General features: G+C 52.7%; 1 protein-coding gene across 3 annotated transcripts in view; it reads right to left on the bottom strand.

Annotated features, from left to right (window-relative positions):
* Positions 1 to 1,777: 1,777 nt before the first annotated feature.
* The window catches only part of PLEKHA6 (pleckstrin homology domain containing A6), a gene marked incomplete at both ends in the record, with an annotated part of 162,927 nt that continues 142,158 nt past the window's right edge, over positions 1,778 to 22,546 (bottom strand). The window contains 13 exons of one of the 3 annotated variants that reach the window (XM_080698511.1): positions 1,778 to 1,893; positions 6,494 to 6,639; positions 7,100 to 7,233; positions 7,308 to 7,475; positions 8,731 to 8,907; positions 15,127 to 15,233; positions 15,430 to 15,559; positions 17,092 to 17,241; positions 18,060 to 18,199; positions 19,173 to 19,284; positions 20,651 to 20,746; positions 21,552 to 21,701; positions 21,969 to 22,049. In XM_080698511.1, coding sequence (XP_080554637.1) covers positions 1,778 to 1,893; positions 6,494 to 6,639; positions 7,100 to 7,233; positions 7,308 to 7,475; positions 8,731 to 8,907; positions 15,127 to 15,233; positions 15,430 to 15,559; positions 17,092 to 17,241; positions 18,060 to 18,199; positions 19,173 to 19,284; positions 20,651 to 20,746; positions 21,552 to 21,701; positions 21,969 to 22,049 — 1,707 coding nt within the window. The remainder of the gene's footprint in view (positions 1,894 to 6,493; positions 6,640 to 7,099; positions 7,234 to 7,307; positions 7,476 to 8,730; positions 8,908 to 15,126; positions 15,234 to 15,429; positions 15,560 to 17,091; positions 17,242 to 18,059; positions 18,200 to 19,172; positions 19,285 to 20,650; positions 20,747 to 21,551; positions 21,702 to 21,968; positions 22,050 to 22,546) is intronic. The other 2 variants (XM_080698512.1, XM_080698513.1) reach the window with 2 other exon arrangements.

Genomic DNA, 22,546 nt, shown 5'->3' with positions numbered 1-22,546 from the left:
AGAGAATGGTACCCTCCTCCCACCACCCCAGGCTCTGCCTTGGTGGGAACAGCAGGCTTTGGGCGAGGCGCGGTGGCGTGGGCCCTGAGGCACCCAGGCGGCGGCTCTCGGCAGCAGCCCTGGCCCCCTGTGGCATCCCAGGGAGCATGGGGCAGGGGGCCAGGGTGGAGGCCGGGGCTGCAGGTGGAGGGCACTTCAGAACGCGGCTCTGTGGAGCTTCCCAGCATTGGCCTCGGCCAGGGCTTGCACTGGAGAAAAGAGAATGCGGTGAGAGAGAGCACCTCTGCCTGATTCCGGCCCTCCTGCCAGAGTCGCCCCACGGCCCGGCCAGGCCAGGCCGAGGAGGGAAGCCAGGGCCAGAAGCCAGCGGGTTCTCCGCTTGTCTGGCACTGGGCGGCTCCGGGCCAGGGGCAGGGTGGGTGCTGCCTCAGCCCGTGGTTATCCAGTAGCAGTTCCAGTTATGGTAAGATCTGGGAGGGGGCACACGGCTGCTGGAGCTTCTGAGGGTGCTGTGGCAGGACTGTTGTGGATCTCAAGAGAAGGAAAGCTGGCTGGCAGGGGAATGGGGTGGGAGGGATATGGGCAGGGGGCGTGGGGGTGGGAGGCCCAGGGGCTGAGGGTACAGGGGCGGGAGATGTAGGTGAGAAGGAGAGGGGTGGCAGGTATGAGGTAGAGGGCACGGAGTGGGGTGTATAGGGGTGGGGGTGGAGGGCCAGGAAGAATGGGGGCCGAATGTTAGAAGTGGAAGGATGGGGCAGGAGGCACAGGAGCTAGAGGTATCGGGATGGGTGGCATATATAAGGGTGGGCATATAGGAATGGGAGCTATATGGTTGGGGAGTAGGGATGAAAGGCACAGGGCAGGATGCATGGAGTGGGAGGTGTAGGGATGGGGATAGAGGGAGGCATATGCCTGGAGGGATAGGTGGGAGGAATAGGGGGAGGAGGTCTAGGGGAGGAACATGGGTGGGAAGGACAGGAGGGATGTTAGGGGTCTAGGAGGTATATGAAGTGACGTTACAAGTCATATCTTCAGTCCTACGATTGAGAGCTATAGGGCTTGAAGATGAGGTGTGGGATAGTGTGGGGAGGTATAAGGTGGACGTGACCAGGGCAGGCAGGCAGAGGAGGAAGGTATGAAGATATGGGGGAGAAGGCTAAGGGCAGGAGGTTTAGGGCGGAGGACATAGAGGAGGGAGTTATGGGGTTATAGATATAGGGTAGGAGGGATGGGGCGGGATGGTAGGAATAATGGTATAGTGGCTGGAGGTTTAGGGGTGGGAGGAATAACTTTGGGGATATTAGGGCCAAGGGCTTCAGGGGTGGGATGTAGGGGTGGTCGTTCTAGGGGCCTGAGGATTACGGGTTGAAGGTACAGAGGCAGGAGGTATGGGGTAGTGGAAGTATGGGATGGAAGATAAAGGGTGGGAGGTGTGGGGCTGGGCGTCAGGCTGAGGTTATAGGGCCGGGAGGTTTAGGGCTAACGGGATAGGAGTGGCGATCAGGGCAGCGCCTTGCCCTGTCGGATGTTAGCGCCATTCTGTCTGCTTCTGGAGGAGCAAAGCCCACTGGCCTCACTCCATCCTGGAAGCAGCACTCCAGGCAGCTGCAGCCAGCGCTGCACGGGGATGCTGGTAGCAAATGGGGGAGCACACACAGGGGGTTGGGTGGGAGGAGCAATGCTGTATGAGGGCAGAGATGGCTGGGTGGTGGTGTGGGAAGGGGGACCCGTTCCCTGGTGTGGACGAAATACAGTAGAAAGGTGCTTACGTCCGAGCTCAGACCCGCATGGCGTGGTTGCTGTCGGCGCCCCGCGGGCATTCAGACGACAGAGGGTTGGCTGGTGGAGTCGGGGAGGCAGGGGAGGTGGGAGGGCTTGGGGTGGCACATTGCACTGGAAACAGAAATGAACAGGGAACTGAATAGGGGTGGAGGGGCCACGTGGGGGAGGCTGAGCACCCAGAGCAAGCGAGGCCCCTCCTCGGGTGGGGAGCAAGGCAGAGCAGCAAGCAGACAGAAGAGCTGGGCTCGCTCAAGCTGAGGCGGAGCTGTCCTTGTCTCGGGGCGCCATGGAGCAAGTGAGGCCCCAGAGGAGACCTGGCTGAATCCAGGCTCTGCTGAGACCCAGTGTGATTGTGGGTGGGGCAGGGCCCCTCTGGCCAAAGGCTCCCTTCCCAGCCAGCCACACAGTGGAGATTCATCCAGCTCTCCACAACTGTTCAGCTAGAATGAGCGTGCAGGACTTTATTGATAATGATCAATAGTACAGTAAAGCCACATTAACCCAAGTCATCATGCCCCCATTTGTGTACAAGCAGAAGTGAAGGGGCCACCTCCAGTTCCACGCATCTGGAGTTTTCGGAATAGCCTTCACGCTTACTTAGAAGATGTGGCTGAGGGCTCAGGTACAAGTTCCCCGTGATCAGTGGAGACCCTCGTTCCGTCAGCTCAGCTCAGTAAAGGCCAACTTCAGTTCACTTTTGTACAAGTCATTACAAACTCCAAATGATGATATTTGGATTAATGAGATTTTACTCTATCATCATTATTATTCCATGTTGAGAATAGCAACGTGGGAAGACAATGAGAAGGAGTCACGTCACTGGGGACGCGCTCTGTGCAGTCACCAGACCCTCAGGGATCCTCAGTGTAGCCGTGAGGAAGGAGGGTGGCAGAGAGAAAGTCCTTGCTTAGGCTCAGAGAAGAACCAGACCTCAGCCAGGGTCACACTGAATTTCTGCAGAGAAGGATGCAAGGCTGAACTTCCCAGTCCCTGCTCCCCACCCTAGCCCGGACCTTCCTTGCTCTCCGTGCAAAAGAAAGGGCCACTATGGCTTGTCAGTGCATGTCTACACACGGCTGTGAGTGGACATAATCCTCGTTGCTCTGGTGTAGACCTGAAGTTGTGTCTGCCTACCCACACTGCATAGCTTAAGCCTGCAACCAGCAACACCACATCTCAGATATGTGAGCGTCCGTGCATTCGCAAGCCCGTGTCTTTCCACGTGACCCCACACACTTGTAACGTCACGTACAAATACATTCACAAATGCCTTCAAACACACATTTGTGTGCATTCCCACATCACTGACCCCGTGGTTAGTTATCTGGCATCCTTGACTAAAGAGTCAAAAAGCCAACAACTAAGCAAGGGCTATCTCAAGGAAGGCAAGTAGGGGTTACAACAGACATGTAGTATGGCTCTTATAACGTACTCAGAGAGCCTGTGGAGTCCAGTTAGTCTTATATACAATTCTAATAGGTGTTGAATTACTGGGGTCCTGGCCCCACAGGAAATTAGAAACAGGAAAATTGGGAGAGAAAGAGAGAGAGAGAGAGAGAGAGAGAGAGAGAGAGAGAGAGAGAGAGAAAGGCCCACTGAATCTACAAGAAAGTACAAAGAGACAGTTTTGTAGAAAGTAGACAGAATAACTTAAAAAATGTAACAGCTGGGAACATTGAACATAGGTACAGTAGATCTATATCTATAGCAACCCCAATGGGGTCCCTTTAATACAAGTCAGGAAAATAAAATATTTTCAATGATACTAAAGAAGAAAGGTTAATTATGTTACTATAACCTCCTTAAGCAGGCAGAGAAATTACTAAGTATTTATTAGATGTATATCCATTGAAATAGTTATAATTTCTATGTGTGGCAGATGCATATTGGACAGATGTGATATTATAAGGTGTGGAGTCCCAAGTACCACCACATCCGCATGCATAAATGGTCAATCACACATATACTCGTGAGACTGTATGCTTTCTCATCTTGCACACACAGGCATACGTTCGCAAACCTTGCACTATGCATTGCACAAACATGCTTTACCGTTCCACGTACTGCACAAAAAACCAATCACGCACAAACATGTTCATTCATAAACACTACCTCCCCGAATCTCACATACTCTTGTGCGTGGACACCAACAGCTTACCAACCACTCATCAAAACCGGGCCCCACACCACACCCATAGACATTTTGCACATTTGTACACACACATACATCATCCTATATATTCACACTCAAATATTCCCTCCACGCATCTGAGTACAAGCAAATATATGTGTTTAAACAATGCCAGGTACAGACACTACGTATAACACTCATGCCACACGTATGAACTCAGAAATGCCACAGCTTCTCACAACATCCTCGAGTCTGCTCAGACTGGGTGGGTGTGCAAACATTACAACACTCAGCACTGATTACACCATCTGCACCACACCCCACTCGGGTGCTCAATGTTCATTCTGTGCCTGCTGCACACTGTTCTTGTGACCTGTGCCCAGCACTCCCCTGATCCTGGGGGGAAAGTGTCTCACACTGCGTGTGTCCGGACCAACCTTGGCTCTGGGGGATCTGGGACGTGGGCCAGGGGTGGTGGAGACAGTGGGCTAGGTCTGAGGTCTGGCCCTTCCACAGCCATTTTTTACATAGTTGGGGTTTTGGCAAAAGCAAGTTGACCGTTTGCTTTCAGCACACAGACCCTGAAATGTAAGCCCGTGTGTATGGAGGGGGAAATCGGATAGGCTGGGTGGGTTTGTTTTCATGGAACCTTGGGCTGGGGAGCGGCAGCAGAGGGAGCCAGGGCTGGCATGAAGTTTTTAAACAGCATTATACACGCTGCCCTCCTGAAATAGGAAGTTGCCTTTTGCCCAGAGTGTGTGGAATTTGATCTTTGGAAGGTTCAAGTTCATTTTGCAACTAAACTACAGGGAGATTCAACAGAGGCCTTCCTGCTTGCAGCCAAACTGGTTCTGCTGCCTTCTGGCTGCAGGAAGGGGCTCTCTGAGGCCATCCTTCGCTTCCCCTCACTCCAGCCCATTGGACGGCCTGTCTCCCAAGTACCTTGGGCCCCCCCACCCCCCGGTCACCATTTCTAAAGCTCACTGCTCCCTAACACAGATGACAGGTTCCTCCTTGAGCCTCACTACATACCCTTTGTTGAGGCCTAAGCCCCTCTGGCCTCTGAAACTATCCATATTTAAAATAATTAGAAAACTGACAAATGGTTTCCATTTCAACTTCGGCAGTGGCTGCTTGAGCACCCCTGCCAGCCTCACTGACACGGCCGCAGATCCCATGGCTGGCTGGCATTTATTGAGCACTCAGTTTGGGGCACTGTGCTAGGAGCTTGGCACACGTGCTTCTGACCCTCACGCTGCTTGAGCTGAAGGCAGGCATTTTTGATTGGAATATTGCAGATGAGGAAATAGAGCCTCGGGGCACAAGAACTTGAACCCTCTGAATTGCCTTCACGAAAGGCCATCCCTTCCACTGTGTCCCTTGCCCGGCCTCTTACCTGCTCACTGCCTGCCTGCCTTCCGCACAGGCTACTGAAGCTGTGGCCTGCACACCTGGTCCCTCTCTCCTAGACTGAAGTTACCTGGAGCCGCAGCTCCCCCCTGTGACCCTCAAAGCCCTACTTTGTCTGGATGAGGACAACGGTCTCCAGCCCCCATGACTTAATGACTCTGTCTTCTCCTTTACCCTCCCATTCACATGTAATTCTTCCTTCTTCAAAGCCTCCTCATGTTCTCATCTATTTTGGGATGCTGTCTTTGGCCAAGCAGAAGTCAATCCTGGTGGCTTTGACCTTATTGCCTACCTGGGACCTGGTGGCTCTGGCCCTACTGTCTACCTGGGACCTGGTGGCTCTGGCCCCACTGTCTACCTGGGACCTGGTGGCTCTGGCCCCACTGTCTACCTGGGACCTGGTGGCTCTGGCCCCACTGTCTACCTGGGACCTGGTGGCTCTGGCCCCACTGTCTACCTGGGACCTGGTGGCTCTGGCCCCACTGTCTACCTGGGACCTGGTGGCTCTGGCCCCACTGTCTACCTGGGACCTGGTGGCTCTGGCCCCACTGTCTACCTGGGACCTGGTGGCTCTGGCCCCACTGTCTACCTGGGACCTGGTGGCTCTGGCCCCACTGTCTACCTGGGACCTGCGTAGTGGTGGGAAGTCACTTCCGCATCCTCACCTTTCCTTGAGGGTTTGGTCAGCAGCCAACGTGGGGACTGTATGACTTTCCATTCCTTGGCTGCCTTCTCTTTTTATTCTTCTTTTACTCTTCCTATTTGCGTATAGCAAGAAGAGGAAGCAAAGGCGCACCCTGGAATACCTGGTCCTCTTTCCACAATAGGCAAAGGTTCTTGGCTTCCCCAGGCAAGCTTGGTTATCACTCTGCCGTGCCATTACCTGACCTCCCAGCAGGGAGACCCTCGTGTTCCCTCTAGTCCCTGATCATTCCTCCATAAAGCGGCTGTGAGGGTCATCGTGGCTCTGCGCTCCTGGGGGTCAGCAATTCTGGCCCCCGGTGCTCTCCTGAGCAGCACAGTGCCTGCTGCCCAATAAATGCTCACCCTGACCTGGAAGGACATCCCTTAGCCTCGCACCTCTCCGTCCCTGCCCCCTTGCAGCTCTGCTTCCTCCCCTACACCTGGCCAGCTGGGCTCCCTGGTGGAGCGAGGCCCAGCCCCTCTCACCAGACAGCATGCGGCCCCGGCGGGAGGCCTCGGTCGCCAGGGCGCAGGAGATTTCAATCCGCTTCTCCTGCTCCTGCAGCTGGCTCTCTGAGTCCTGGGGCACGTCCACAGAGTCCCCCTCGCCGATGGGCACCACGTTCTGCATACTGAAGAGGCACAGACACACAGACATGGAGGGGGGACAGCATGGTCCAACTGGCTTGGGGTGACCTGCACACTGAGGCTAGCCGGGGTCCAGGGGCCTGTGAGCCTGCAGCCTCTGCTGCCCAGCAAGGCTGTCCCTAGGAATGAGCGGGACCCTGGCAAGACAGGTGGGACCCCTACCCTCAATGTTATCAGCTGAATTCAAAGGCTCAGGTGAACGTTTAGGGCAGCTTTGAAAGGGGAAAGAAATGTGCAGAGGGCCACGCTGTGCTCACGGTTTGACGTGCACCAGCCTGAGCAGGTCCTTGCCCTGCCAGGGTCCCTGGCCCAGCCTGCTGCCTCAAGCTGCTACCTCCATAGCTCTACTGTTGGGGGAATCTCAGTGCCCCACAACATCTAGTGCCCAGGTGTCCTAGATGCCAGGGAGGGCAGAGGAAGTAGTGGTTCGCTCGGGCCTGTTACCTGGATTTAGCAATGAGCGTCTTGATCCTTTCCACCTTCTTCTGCTTCTCCTTCAACTCCTCGGGGCTCAGGGGAGTGTCGGGTTCCAGGTCAATGTACCGCTCAGGGATGAGGACTTTGTCTGGGGTGGAGAGCTGCGGAGGGGCTGAGGTCACTACGTACATCCCTCGCAGGGTCTCTGCCCCGCAGCACCCTGGGCTCTGCTCACCTCCTTGTTGATGTCTACGTCATAGTGCTGGGGCTCCAGCTCCATCTTGCGAAGCCGGGCAATTTCCTCTCGCGGTGTCTCATAGGCCTGGCCACCAGGTTCCTCTGCCCGCAGGGCTGCTTCCAGGTTGGAGATGTCCACCTCGTGGATGCTGCGGTGACGGCGCACCTAGGGGACAGCACTCCTGTGTTACCTGCGTCTCCAGGTAGCTCCAGCCATGCCCATATCCTCATTGGCCCTGACCAGCATGCTTGATCCAGATGCTCCCACGGCCCTCCATCACAGGCGCCCCTGCTTCCCCCAAACCTGCCCACCCGCGAGGCCCCAGAGGCAAGAGCTCATCATCAGCAACACCGTCTTCCCCGTCCTGCTATTTCCCCGTCTTCACATTCTGCACCATCTATTTTGGGTCATTGAGTCAGCATGTCTTGTATCAATTTTTTTTTCTTTTGTGGTATAGGAGATCGGATTCAGGGGCATTCTACCTCCAAGCTATACCAATTTTATTTATTTGGAAAGAGAGTCTCAAATAAGAACTAGGTTGCTAAGGCTGTCCTTGAACCTATGATCCTCCTGTCTCAGCCTCCCAAGTACTAGTATTATAAGCCTGCACCATCACACCCAGCTGAGCTACATTCCCAGCCTTTTTTTTTTTTTTTTTTTGAAACAGGGTCCTTACAGAGGCTGGTCTTGAACCTGCAATCCTCCGGTCTCCCAAGTACTGGGATTACAGGCGTGTGCCACCATGCCTGGCTTCTTGTATCAATTCAGATAGTTTCACATTATAGAAGTTCCCATATATCAGCTAGAATCTAAACTGTTTGAGGGAAGGGCTTATGAAGTACAACTTTTCTGTATTTCTAAAATTTAGTGGAAGGAAAAGTTCAATAGATGCTGTGGGCTAGTCCTAGCTCTGTATTTAATAGCTGTGTGGCCCAGAAATCCCTTAATTTCTCTTGAATTTGTTTCCCTATCTGTAAAACAGGGAAAAAATTTCTAATGCAATGTTGTTGAAAGGGTTAAACAAAATAACATGAACAGGGTTTGTGAAATGCGTGGTACTGAGCTATCATAGCTGTCTTCAGGATGCCCAACTGGATGCTGACTGAGCACAGAGAAAGTGCTACAGAAACACATAGAAGCAATGGCTATTTCTGCATGGTAGATTTTGTACTATTCCCCGTTACCTCGATTTTGTAAAATTCATGTTGGCAAGAAAAAAAAGCCATTTTCTTTCTGTGCATTATTTTTCTTTACACGTAAAGAAGAAACCTTCATGGAAGGAAGTCTCCTGCCCTGTTATCTCAGGAGCCCAGCTCGGGTTCTCTGCATTCTCCTCCCTGGCACGGGCTGGCCATGGCTGGGGAGCGGCTGGTGTGGGTGGCCGTGAGGCTTGGGCGTGAGGGCAGCTCGGGGACATTACCACTTTGTAGGCAGGCCGGGGGCTGGGCTCGGGGGCTGGGCTGGCCGGGAGCTGGAGGCTCCTCCGCTTCTCCTTCACCGAGCCGCTCTGGTGCCTCCGCATGCGGTCGATTTGCTCCTCCACACTCATCTTGACCTTGCCCTCGCCGGGGAACACGGCACTCTTGGGGCGTTCCTGCTGTGGTGGGAAGATGAGGAGCTCTGACAGGTGCTTCGTCCCCTGCCCAGGCTCATCATTCACCGCAAGACCTGGCAGCGACCCTGCTGTGGGAAGCTTGATGCAGAAGGGGGGATAGTAGTCCTTGAAAGACACGTCCAAGTCCTAAACCCTGGTACCCGTGAATGGAGCTTTATTTGGAAATACGAGATCATCCTGAATTAGAGCGGGTTCTATATCTATTCCATATAGAGTAGAGACTGAGCTGAAAATGGAGGCAGGGCTCTGAGTGATCCTGTACAAGAAAACAAATGCGCAGTATCGCCAGCCATAGCCATACGCTAGAAGAGAGGTGCAGAACAGATTCTCCCTCGGAGCCTCCGGAAGGAACCGACCCAGCCGACATCTTGATTCTGGACTTCTGGCTTCCACATATATGAGAGAATATATTTTTGTTGTTTTGAGCCAGGTAGCATGTGGTGAGCTGTTATAGAAGTCCTGGGAAAGTAACCTAGATTTTTATTTTATTTATTTATTTTTTGGTGGTATTGGGGGTGGAGCCCAGAGGCTTTCTACCTCCGGGCTATACTCCCAGACCCATTTTATATTTTATTTGGAAACAGGGTCTCACTAAGTTGCTGAGAGCCTCACTAAGTAGCTGAGGCTGGCTTCGAACCTGCGCGATCCTCCTGTCTCAGCCTCCCAAGCGCTGGGATTACAAGCTTGCGCCACCACGCCCGGCTAAGTAACCTAGATTTTGGTCTTGGGAAATGGGTGCTGTGTAAAAATACCTAAAAATGTGGAAGAGACTTTGGAATTGGATAATGGATAGAGGCTAGATGAGTTTTGAGGTAAACAATAGAAAAAGCCTAGATTTCCGTCAAAAGATGACTGGAATAAAAAATGAATAAGTATTTACTTACTTATTTGTGTGGTACTAGGGATTGAACCCAGGGGTGTTCTACTTCCGAGCTACACCCCTAGCCTTATTTTATTTTTTATTTGGAAACAGGGGCCCACTAAGCTGATGAAAGTCTTGATAAATTGAAGATAGTCTCAAACCTGTGATCCTTCTGTCTCAGCCACCCAAGTACTGGGATTATAGGGACGCATCATCACAACCAGAAAGAAATAGAGGTTTTCTTTTTGTGTGTGTGTGGGTCTGGAAATGGAACCTCCAAGCTTCAACCCTCCAAGCATTCAACCTCCAAGCTACAAACCCTGTCCTATTTTTTATTCTTTTATTTTTGAAACAGGGTCTCACTATATTGCAGAGGGCCTAAGTAGCTGAGGCTGTCCATGAACCATGATCCTCCAGTCTCAGCCTCCCAAATGCTGGGATTACAATCATGCGCCACCATGTCCAGCTAAGAAATAGAGATTTTAAAGATTATTTTGGAGAGGGGTCAGCAAAGAGAAGAGAAAGTTTTATTGTTTGATATAATATGCACATGATCACAAACAGAATGTTGGTAAAAAGATGAAGGTTAATGGTGCTTCTGGTGAAGTCTCAGAAAGAAATCCCAGCATTTGGGAGGCTGAGATGGGAGGATCACGGTTCGAGAACAGCCTCAGCTACTACTTAGTGAGGTCCTTTGCAACTCAGTAAGACCCTGTTTCAAAATAAAAGAATACCCCGGAGGTCCGGGCCACATGGCCCCAACCCCGGGCGGGGCACCCTCAGGCGACCCGCCCACTTGGAAGGCCCCTGGTGCGGGCAGGGCACCCTTAGGAGACCCCCTTCCCACTCAGAAAGAAAAAAAATTTTTCATCGCTACCGAGTGCCTGATTGCACATCCTCCCCAAACCACACATACTCTCTTCTCTTATTAAAAAAAAAAAAAGGGAAACGAAAAAAGGAAAATATTTGAGAGGGGTTAAGATGGCCCCGGCGGCAGCTAGAATATTGGAGATATGGACAAAACATATCCATCTGAACTAGAACTTTTGGAAAAATTCCTCGCAAAGGAGGACTGCTGCTTCTCTACATCGTTAAGAATCCTGGGCATCACATGTAAGGAGAGAGTCTAGCAGAGACCTAGGAGGAAGGTGGTGGCAGCAGCAGTGGCCGAGATGGTGGTAGAAACTTGAATTTGGGAGAGGCAGACATCTGATCCAACCCACCCTGATCCTCTGAAGAAATTACCACAAAGGTCGAATGCTACTGTCGTGCATGCTTAGGAACACTGGACATTATGCGGTATGGAAAAAGAGCTTGGGAAAGATTTGAAATGGTGGAGGAAGTCGCATTGGCAGTGGCAAGTACTCAGGGGAGGCAGAGATCTGACGTAATACACCTGGAACTTTTGAAGAAATAACCTCAGAGGCAGAATACTACCACCACGTACCCTTAGGAACGTGGGACAACCTGCTGGGTGAAGAGGGTGCTCAGATTGGAGCCTGCCAAGGGGTGAAGCTGGTGCCGGGGCCAGCGAGGCCGGGATCAGAGCCTGCTGTGAGGCAAGGCCACTACTGAGGCCTCCGAAGCCGGGACTGGAGCCTGCCAAGGGGTTAGGCCAGTGCCGGGGCCAGAGAGGCCGGGATCGGAGCCTGCCATGAGACAAGGCTGAGGTTGGGGCCTCTGAGGCTGGAATCAGAGCCTGACGAGGGGTTAGGCCGGTGCTGGGGTCAGCGAGACTGGGATCGGAGCCAGCCGTGAGGCAGGGCTGGTGTTGGGGCCTCTGAGGTCAGGATTGGAGTCAGCTGATGCATTAGGCCAGTGCTGGAACCAGCAAGGCCAGGATTGGAGCCTGCCATGAGGCAAGGCTGGTGCTGAGGCCTCCAAGGCCGGGATTGGAGCCTGCCAAGGGGTTAGGCCAGTGCCGGGGCCAGGAGTTAGGCTGGTGCCAGGGCCAGCAAGGCTGGGATCGGAGCCTGCTTTGAGGTATGGCCGGTGCTGGGACCTCCGGGACCGGGATCGGAGCCTGCCAAGGGGTGAGATCAGTGCCAGGGCCAACGAGGCCGGGATCAGAGCCTGCCGTGAGGCAAGGCCACTACTGAGGCCTCTGAGGCAGGGATTGGCACCAGCCAAGGGGTTAGGCTGGTGCCAGGGCCAGCAATGTCGGGATCGGAGCCTGCTGTGAGGCAAGACTGGTGCTGGGACCTACGAGGCTGGGATCAGACTCTGCCGAGGGGTAAGGCCGGTGCTGGGGCCAGCGAGGCCGGGATTGGAAACTGCTGTGAGGCAAGGATGGAGCTAGGACTTGCGAGACCAGGATAGGAGCCTGCCGAGGGGTTAGGCTGGTGCCAGGGTCAGCAAGGCTGGGATTGGAGCCTGTCATGAGGCTAGGCTGGTGCTGGGGCCTCTGAGGCCGGGAGAGGAGCCAGCCAAGGAGTTAGTTCAGTGCGGGGGCCAGCGAGGCCAGGATCAGGGCCTCCCATGAGCCAAGGCCGGTGCTGGAGCCAGCGAGGTGGGGATCAGAGTCCTCCGGGTGGCCAGGCCACTACTGGGACCATCAAGAGTGGGATCAGAACTTGCAATGCGGCATGCACAGAGAAATAACACAGAAAATAAAATCCAGATGCTTCCCCTAATTAGCAAGAACTAGGAGGAAAGGGGTAACAGGAGGAGGTTGAGTAGTAGAAAGGGCCCTATTGAGAAGCAATTAAGGTGACCAATCAGAGGGGAGGGGATGGGGGAGGATGAAATCTCTTTAAAACTCATGAGGTGTATAAACAAATATATCAAAGATAATCACTAATTAAGCATGGGATCGAGGGAGGGGGAGGGAATGGGATGGGGATTGGATGAGGGCTCATTGGATGATATGTGCTTGTATATCCTCTCAAGTCTTGTATTCCAAAGTGATGTATGATTATAAAAAATAATAAAAAAATAATAAAAAATAAAAAAAATAAAAGAAGAAAAAAACAGGGATGGGGGTGTAGCTCAGAATGCCCCTGGGTTCCATCCCCAGTACCACACACACACACACACACGCACACGCACACGCACACGCACACGCACACACACACACAAAAGGTGGCAGAAACTTGGCTGAGTTGTGTTCTATTGTTGAAGTTGTGGAAAGTAGAACTTGTGTCTGAGCTTTCCCAGCAAAACAGTGAAGGTATGACCTGTTTCTCTTTATACTTGTGGTAAAACAAGAGAAAATAAAAAAGAGATAAACTTTGAAGATGGTGATGTTAAACCAAAGGAAACCTGCACTTTATCACTTACGAGTTTGTTATGTAAATCCAGAAATTCACTGTTGGAAAAGTTTATCCCCAAAAGAACCAAGGATGTGCCTGGACAACATTTTGCTAAGAGATTAGGTGTGTGACTTGGGGACCAATCAACCATCTCAGAAGGAGCCAGAAATAGAGATGAAGTTATTCCTAAAGTATCTGCAGAGAATCTGCTAATGACAAGGATTCCCTTGAAATACATAAGCAACCTACATGTGTGCGTGGTTTTATTCTTTATTTTGAAACAGGGTCTCACTAAATTGCCGAGGGCCTCACTAAGTAGCTGAGGCTGTCCACGAACCGTGGTCCTACGGTCTCAGCTTCCCGAATACTGGGATTACAAGCATGTGTCACCACACCGGCGCCCTACATGTGTTTTTGAGAATGTTGTATCAGCAAAAGCACTTCCAATTTGTAAAAAAAGAGAAAGAGAGAAGATGTCGAGGTGGGCTGTCAGATTTCTGGTACTCTACAGGCCATAAATGGGCTGTCAGAGCTACTTGGCTACAAACATGTGCTACCCTTCACTTTATAAAAGGATGAATGACTCTGGAATCCAAGCCATGGAGGCAGAGGTTAGACAGGGGGCCTGACGGCAAGGGTGGAGCCCAAATGAACCCACAGAGCAGGTCAGTGACCCAGAAGATTATTTTCAGGCCCTTAAACATATAATGGGGCTGGGGGTATATGTCAGTGGTAGAGCCCTGGGTTTGATTCCCAGCAATGGGGGAAAAAAAAAACCTACCAATGAAACTTTTCCTGTTGAATTTCAAATTTGCTTGGAACTGATGACCCCTTTATTCCTTCCAACTTTTCCTTTTGGGGACAAGAACATCCTACTATTGTATTTTGGAAGCAGATTCACTCATTTTCTAGTTTCATAGGTAGAGAGGAATTTTTTTGCAAGATGGGTCATACATAGAGTCCCACACATACCTGATGGAAATGATTAAGATGAGATTTCGACTTCTGAGTTGATACTCAGATGAGATTTTAGACTTAGGGTTGATGTCAGGAGTTGAGACTTTTGGGGATAATGAGATGGGATGAACATATTTTGCAAGTAGAATGGGCATGAAATTTAGGACTGCATTTGTTGACTAGCAGCTCCCAAAAGTCCAAGGTTTAACCCCCAATACCTCTGACTAAAACCTTAGCTGGAAATAGGCCTCTGCAGAAGTAATTAAGAATCTCAAGATGAAGCTGGGCATGGTGGTGCAGGCTTGTAATCCCAGCATTTGGGAAGCTGAGACTGGAGGCTCTGGGTTCGCGGCCAGACTCAGCTACTTAGTGAGGCTCTTTGCAAATCAGTGAGACCCTGTTTCAAAATAAAGAATAAAAAAAAGAGCTGGGGGTTAGCTTGGAGGTAAAATGCCCGAGTTCCATCCCCCATACGTGGGGGGGAGATCAAGATGAGATCATCATGAATTAGGGTGGGTCTTAAATCAAAGGGGGCTGTCCTTATAAGATATAGAAAAGGAGGCAACACTCAGGAAAGGTGATAATGAAGGAAGAGATAGAGATTAGATTGATGTGATTAGATTGATGTATCTATAAGACAAAGAATGGTAAGGATTGCCAGGAACCACCATGAACGAGGGGAGAGGCATGGAACGGACTCTCCCTCAGAGCCCCAAAGGAGCCAACCTGTTGACACGATGACTATGGGCTTCTGGCCTCCAAATTGAAAGAATAAATGTTGGTCTTAAGATACCCACAGTGGGATAACTGTTTAATTCCCAGCAGCCCTAGACACTAATACCCTGCCTTAGGTCAGCATGTTTGACTCTGACCACTGATTTTTGCTGTTTTCCTTCACTATATTTCACCAGTGTTATAATAACTGTTAAGTACTCTTCTACCTTTACTAGGCTCCTCTTCCTTGCGCCTTGACAAGTCTCTGTAAAGGGGAACTCTTGATCCCGCCTGCCCTTTCTCCTCTAGCCTTGGTCATTGGAACAGTAATGGCAGATGGGTGGCCATGCTCTAGGACCTGGGCTCAGAGCCCAGCTCAGGCCTGTGAGATCTCAGAGCCTGCAGGCATGGACTCACCCTGGAGGAGAGTCCATTGGAGAGTCCGTTGGTGGTCCTTCTCACCACCGCTGACGGGTTTGCCTCTTCATCGGCAGGTGACTTTGTCCGAGGGGGCACGATGCCAACTGCAGGGAGAAGATCAGCTGGGGCCTCATGGGAAGCAGGAAGGCAGGGGCCTGCTTCCCAGGGAGAGGCTCAGTCCCACTCACCACCAAGGTTAGAGGCCCAGGGAGATAAGTACACTCTTCAGGGTGAGTGAGCACTCAGGGCCCCCCTCTGACCCTGTGCCTTCTTTCTAGGGGAAGATGGACCAGAAAGTACCTTTGTTGAGAGCTGCTTGCTTCTCTGCCTCCATCTCTTGTCTGGTGGGCACCAGACTGATGTCTTTGGGGGTGTCCAGGGCTGACATCTGGTGGGAGTCTTTCTTGCTTTGCTCATAGCTTGCCTTGGGCTGGGGAGAAAGGATGAGAGGGTGGTTGATGTTAGCGTGGCTGCTGGAAATTTTGCCCAAAGCGATGCTTCTTTATTTTACACTGGTTGGAGCTCCAACCCTTGGAGACACAAGGAGCAGGGAATTAATTCTATGTGTACCAGCTGAGAAGTGGAGAGAGGCACATCGGAGCTTCCCACTCATACACCGTCAGGCTGGTCAGTGCTGGGCCATCTTGGGGTACGAGAGCTCAGAGTTTCCAAGAGGGCTTGTCAAAGCCCAGTAGAGACACCCATCAAACTTGACAAGCTCTGAGAAGCAGAGGCTTGCTGTGAACCAGAGTCGGGAATGGCTAGAAGAGGGGGCGGCAGGGCCTAGGGTCTCTGAGGATTCTGTGGGGATCTCACTCAAGACTTAAGCAAACAGAACCAAGTGGCCCTTGGTACCGGGACTCTTGGAGAATAAGCGTATAGGCTCACTGAACAGTGCGGCTCCGTGGGACCTCAGACACCATCTGAGCCCTCCTCCCTCGGTACAGCTGGAATCTGTCTCAGTGAGCATACAAAAGACAACCAGAATCCAAAGACAACCAGGCTAGAAGTCAGGAACCTCAGCTCGCGCCGGGCGTGGTGGCGCAAGCTTGTAATCCCCACGCTTGGGAGGCAGAGACAGGTTCGAAGCTAGCCTTGCTGGCTTAAGAGACCCTGTTTCCAAATAAAAATATAAAATAGGTCTGGGAGTGTAGCCCGGAGGTAGAAGTATTTCCAGAGACCCCAGTACCACCAAAAAGAAGAGAAAAGAAAAGAAAAGAAACCTCAGCTCTAGCCCACCTGCAGGGCATGAGTAAGTCCCATCCCCTCTTGCCATCTGTCTAATACTGATAATGTTACCCGCTCTGCCCAGCTTGCTGGCAAATCCTCAAAGTTACACACATGACACATAACTGCACCTAGATGAGCATGTGAACTTCCCATGTGAGGCACGGACCATTTCTACTCACCACACCACCTCTTCCAAGCCTAAGTGCCCAGCTCCTGGATGGCGGCTAGGGACCCAGGCCAGAGGAGGAGCCCGAACAGGGGAGAGGAGGGCCTGTGTCCTCACTATACCAGGGGCTCATGAGCCCCAAAGATGACCACATGGCAGATGAGAGACACTCGGAGAGAACACAAGAGGGCAGGGGTCTGAGGGAGACACAGGTCGGAATGGCACTGGGGCTGGGCGTCACTCAATTGCCTCGGGCTGGACATGCTGGTAGGCGGGAGTAGGATGTAACACCAGTATCCACGGCCATCCGCGGCCCACGAGCCTGGGGTTGGGGTGGGGCAGCGACTCATTTCCCCGTCGTCCACAGAGGACCCGAAGAGGAGCCTCTGAGGCTGCCTCAACATCCTTCCTTCACCTGTAGGGTCCAGCTGGGCACGGCCCGGGAGAAAATGACCTCAGGGAAAACGCATGGGCAAAATGGCTCCAGGGCCCTGCCCTGCCTCCTTGCCTGGCCTGTGCCCTGTTCTCCCCATCCCCACCCTCCAGACCCCAAGAGTGCTGGGTACCTGCCCCCGGGCTGTCTCGCCACTGTGATGCCAGGCAGGGGAGCTGGGGTATGGCCAGAAGTGACTCTCGCTAGGGAGTGGAGGGACGGTGGGAGGAGACTCCAGGGGGACGTAGGCTTTGGGGAGGGGAGGCCGAGGCGGGCCGGATTCCTGAGGCAGAGAGAAGCCAGAGCATTAGAAGAACAAGAGCAGCCACTGTGAGAGCAGGAGAAAAGAGTGTTAGCAGGAGCCAGACAACATCTTCACAGACAGTGTGGACCAGGCCCCGACACCCGACTCCCACTCTTGCCTGGAGGAGGCCCCAACTACACAGCTGCTGCGCCTGCCCTTCCAGGCCCTCCTCGCCTGCCCACCGCCCACTGCCTCTGCTTCTTCTGCAGTGCTCTCTCCTCACTGCCTCTCCATCCTGCTGGCACTATCCCACCCTGTCTTTGTTTCTGCCATTTCTCCTGTCCCTAACATTCCTTTCCTCATTTCTCAACCCTCCCAAATGCTCGCCGGTCCAGTTTAATTCCATCTTCCTTCAGATCTCTCCCCTTCTTTGGGCATCAGAACATTTGCAGTCTGAACCCTGTGGTTCAGTACTGAGACCACCATCACGCCCTGTAGGCCGGCGGTTTACTCTGCATCGATGTTGGCTCCCTGACTGAAGGGAAGGGCCTTGGACCACTGGATGCTCCAGGTTCCCGGCTGGACCTAATCCCATCCTTGCTCACACGGAGCCTCATGAACACTTGCTGACTAGGAACCTGCTCCCTGAAGGGGAGCTACAGATGACAGGTGGAGGTGAGAACAGGTGCAGGCAAGTCCAGAGAGCAGGCCACACAACCGGTGTGAGGAGGACTCCCTTGGACCCAGAGCTGAAGCGCGAGGACCAGAGCTCTGGGCTCAGACTTGGCGCAGCTTTAGGTGAATGAGGACTTGCTCCTCCCTCCCCTGCCTCCCTCATATGTCAGGTCCCAGCTTACCTCGTTGGACCCTGGCTTGGTGGGGGACCCCTGAGAGCCAGACACCAGTGAAAAAGGGCTCAGGGGACTGGTGAGGCTGGCGGAACTGAGAGGGCTGGCTGGGCTGTTGGAGCTGTAGGTGGTTGAGGGGCCGAGTCCTCCTGGGGAGAAAGAGAAGGGGAGAGAGGTAAGAGACAGAGGACAGTAGCTTGGGGCTACCTGGGTGCCACTATGAGCGGAAGATTTGCGTGCCGCAGGGCCAGGACCTACTGAGGGTGCTGGGGTCACAGGCTGGCTGCTGAGCAGGGGACGAGGGGGCTGAAGATGATACTGTGGCCTCTGAGGTGTTAAAGAAAGCCAGCCTAAGGATCCAGGGTTCAAGAAATATACTAAGGGTCACAGGTTATCAGCAGGGCTAAGTGCTTGGAGGCCTGGAAAGCTCAGGTGCCCTTTGACCTTTTCTGGAGAGGAATCTAGAATATTCAGGTTAACAGTGTTTCTGAGTGGTCTAACTGGTCTATTTTTTTTTTTTTTTTCACTACTGGGGATAGAACCCAGTGGCATCTACCTCTGAGCTATACCCCCAACCCTCTATTTTTTTTTCGGTACTGGGGTTGGAATCCAAGGGCATTCTACCTCTGAGCTACACCCCCAGCCCTATTTTTCATTCTTTATTTTGAAACAGTGTCCCACTAAGTTGTGGAGGCCTCACAAGTTGCGGAGGGTAGCCACAAACCTGAGTTTCTTCTGTCTCAGCCTCCCAAGTACTGGTATTACAAGCGTGCACCACTACACCCAGCTTCCAGCTCTTTTTTTTTTTTTTTCTTTATTTTGAAAAAGGTCTCAATGAGTTACAAAGGGCCTCGCTAAGTAGTAGCAGAGACTGTTCGAGGACCGTGATTCTCCTGTCTCAGCCTCCCAAATGCTGGGGTTACAAGCCTGCACCACCATGCCAAGCTAACTGGTCTATTCTGGTGGGTCAAGGGAGTCCTTCTACCTGCCTAGTATTCAGGGGACAATTCTGGATCCCAGTGAAGGCCCTGACTGTTTCTGAGCACAGTGTGAGTTGGTAGGTTCAGGATGGAGGCCAGAATCTTGGTGCACTTCCAGAGGCACACGGCTGGGGACTCCCACCTCTGTGCTTGGCGGTGTCTGTGCCCCGGGACGGGTTGTTCTTCCTCAGCCCCTCCATCACATCCTGGATCCTCCAGATCTCCTTCTGGATTTGCCGGTTAAGCACCTCATTCTGAAAAATCCACAGAGCAGGTCAGAGGAAATGGCTCTGTATGTTCCAGCCCAGAGCCCTGGACCAGACCCCTTTGGACCAGGAGGAGATAGAAGCCCTGCACACACACGCATGCATACACAGCCCTTTCCACACAGCCATCTTCCTCGTGGGCAGCCTCTGCCTCTTCAGCTTATATAAAGTTATATTCCTGGAATTTTGTGAAAGCCTCAGCACCAAGAGTGAGACCCACCTCTCTGGTCTCCCCCAGGAGGGATCGGGGTACCTGGGAATAAATGGCCTATAAGTGGCAGCCTGTTTTTCATAGGGCAAGAGCTTCCAGTTTGGTGTTTTTCTTCGCATCCAAACAACCTTTTTGTAATACCCACACCTAGCATATGTCTATGTCATGAATTATATTCAGTTACAGGTTATGCTCTTTGAAAGACAAGAGACACAACTTAATCAGCATCTCTCAGTACCAGGGATCCCGCTAAGCACTTTGCATATACTAATTTATTCTGGCTTTGGGGCAACTCTAGGCCTGAAGGGCAGCTCTGTTCCCATTCCAGAGATGAGGAGACTCGTGGGTGGCGCGATCACCATTTGAACATGGGTCTATTCAACTCAGATGCTGGCGTTCTTGACCACGACCCTCCCCTACCTCCTAAAATACACGTGTTTAAAGTGCGACCAGCCCACAGGACACAGCAGGATTGGGTCCTCTGGACCAAGGTCTTCCCTTCACCCTGCCGACCAGCTGGAAAACAACCAAGGTGAGTTTTGTTCCCAGGAAGGAAAAAGGAGGAAAATGGGGGGAAACCAGGGTGTTAACTGCATCCGAGGAACAGAGTTTGCAAAACTAGCTAGAATAGAGGCAGGACCTGGGTGGGGAGAATGCAGGGAAGAAAAGATCAGGAACTCCCCAGGCCGGCTAGCCATCCTCCTTGCCTCCGGGGCGGCTGTTTTCAACCTAGCCCAGTAAGGAAAGCCTCATTACTAAGTAAAACTCCTGAGGAGATCTCTCCTGTTCTGCCTATTCTTCTGAGAATATGACAAATATTTATATTTACATGTGCATTTTAAATTCTTCTAGCCACAGGATACGCTAAGTATGACCTAAGTCTCCCATGTTTCAACTCTATCTTCTTCCCCATGGATTCGTGGGGATAAAGAATTCTACTTTGTCATCTTCCTGAAACTTAAGAGTCTGTTATAGACAGCCTGACCCTTCCTTCCCTTTTGTTTCAAAACCAACTCCTCACCCTAAGTCCCTTAAAGAGATCCTTAAAGAGAGAAAGGAGGCCGCTTTGGTCTTATTTGCCCAAAAGGACCAGGGAAGGCACAGAGCAGCACCCTCCCCCACCTGCTGGGGGGGCTCCTTCACCTGGATGTCCAAGTTGAGCTGCTCCCAGAGGTCCTCGTGCAGGGCGGAGACCTCGGACTCCAGGTTCTCATACTCCATGGTGCTATTAGTCAGCGCCTGCAGGGCAGAGGGTTACTGCAAAAGCTGCCATCACCAAAGGCTCCCTTTGTCCTGTGATGGGGCTTGGGGACAGGGTACCTGAGGCCTGAGGCCTGAGGCCAGAGGAGGATGACACAGAGGGACAGGAGAGGGGCACAAGGCTGAGACATTCTGATGAGAGCCAACAGGAGCCTTACAAGAGGGGCAGGGATACGTCCCACTGCACCCTGAATAGAGAGATAGTGGAGTTCTTCTAGGCGTGTGGACAGGCTGAAAGGGGATGAGTATCACTTCTATAGTGTCTCATTCTGCCCAGGTTGGGGGGGTCAAGAAGGGGAGGGCAGAGAAAAGGGCCTCGCAGAGGGTGTTTATTATCTGGAGCTTCCTCTTCTCTGGGCCACATTTTCCTAGGGTCTTTGCTGTTTGTCAGAGCCGTTACTATTCAGACAGCCTGTATTGGAGGATCAACCTTGTAACCCTTGGGAAATGGCCAAGACCATGGCATTCTGCCAGAACCCTACTTCTCCAGGGCAGTGGGCAACAGAGGTACTGGAGAGGCCAAGAAAATCAATAACCCCCAGCTGATGCTGTCCTGAACAAATCCTGGCACGGCCCTGGCTTGTGGGAATAAGCTCATTTTCTGGGTGGAGGCTCTGCAGAACAGCAGGCTGGCATCCTTTCCATCTATTTGCAAGGCAGTGTTAGGGCCTTGGCTTATGCCCCTCCCAGGCAGCAGCTCCCCGCTTTTGTCCTCCCAGGCGAATGGGGATTTGGGCAGCACAACTTGGAGGTGGTGGATGCTCAGGCGTCGCTCCCTGGTTACCGTGGTTGCCTGAGACAGCTCCACCCGGATGTTGATGAGCTGGTTCTGCAGTGATTCCTTCTTGTGCAGCAGCTTCTCCGGGTAGGCAGGCTGGCTTCCAAACATCTCCAGTTCCTGGTGGGTCCCCATCAAGGCACTTTCCAAGCTCTCCTGAAGAAAGGCAGGGGGGGATGGCATGGGTCACCCTGATCATTCCTCTCTGAGGTTTGTAAGGACAGAGGCCTGAGCCCCAAATGGTCCAACCAGGCTGCTAAAGGCAGGCTGTCTGCACCTGGCTGGCTACAGTTCTGGGGAGACCATCAGCAGTTCTAGGTAAAGGTGAGACAGACATCTAAGGAAGGATGGAGACAGACACCCGCAGCTTCTCCAAGCTGCCCCCGCGAGGCCGCCGTGCAGGAGGCCGCCGTGCACTCTCACCTTTTCCGCTCGAAGCTGCTGCACCAGCCGGTCCTGCTCCCTCACCACCTTGTTCTGCTCACACAACTTGCCCAGCAGCTTCTGGGGGCCCGGAGCAGGGGAGGGGAGGGAGAGAGAAGGGGATGAAGGACATAGTTTGATGGGGAGCTGGGCATTGGATTGGCGGGGCCTGGCCTCTGGATACCGCCTCCTTTCCCCTGCTGAGGAACCCTGAGCCTGCACCTGGACCCTGAAGGCCCCCAGGAAGAGGAAGATGGGTCTCCACCTTGGGAGGCAGATGTATTTATTCACTGAGGAGGTGGGTCAAAATTTTAGGGTAGAGGGCTGAGAGCCAAGTGTTAGGCCCCACACCCCATCCTCCCATACAATTCACAGCCTGGGTTCACCTCCTTGGAAGATGGGAGGCCAGGCCCAGTGTTGGAATAAGCAGTCTCAGAAAAAGCAATACGCAATGTAAACTGTCTCTCGCTCCCATAGGAACCCCCACTTCTCTCTCCTGAGACCCTGCTCTCCCCTCCTCTCTCCGAGGCCTCAGGAAGGCTAGCCCCGCATCCCCTCTTAGTTCTGGTCCCTGGCTG

Source organism: Muscardinus avellanarius (assembly GCF_963383645.1).
Source record: "Muscardinus avellanarius genome assembly, chromosome: 7".
NCBI classification, from domain to species: Eukaryota; Metazoa; Chordata; class Mammalia; order Rodentia; family Gliridae; genus Muscardinus; species Muscardinus avellanarius.
This window is presented reverse-complemented; position numbering and strand designations above follow the sequence as displayed.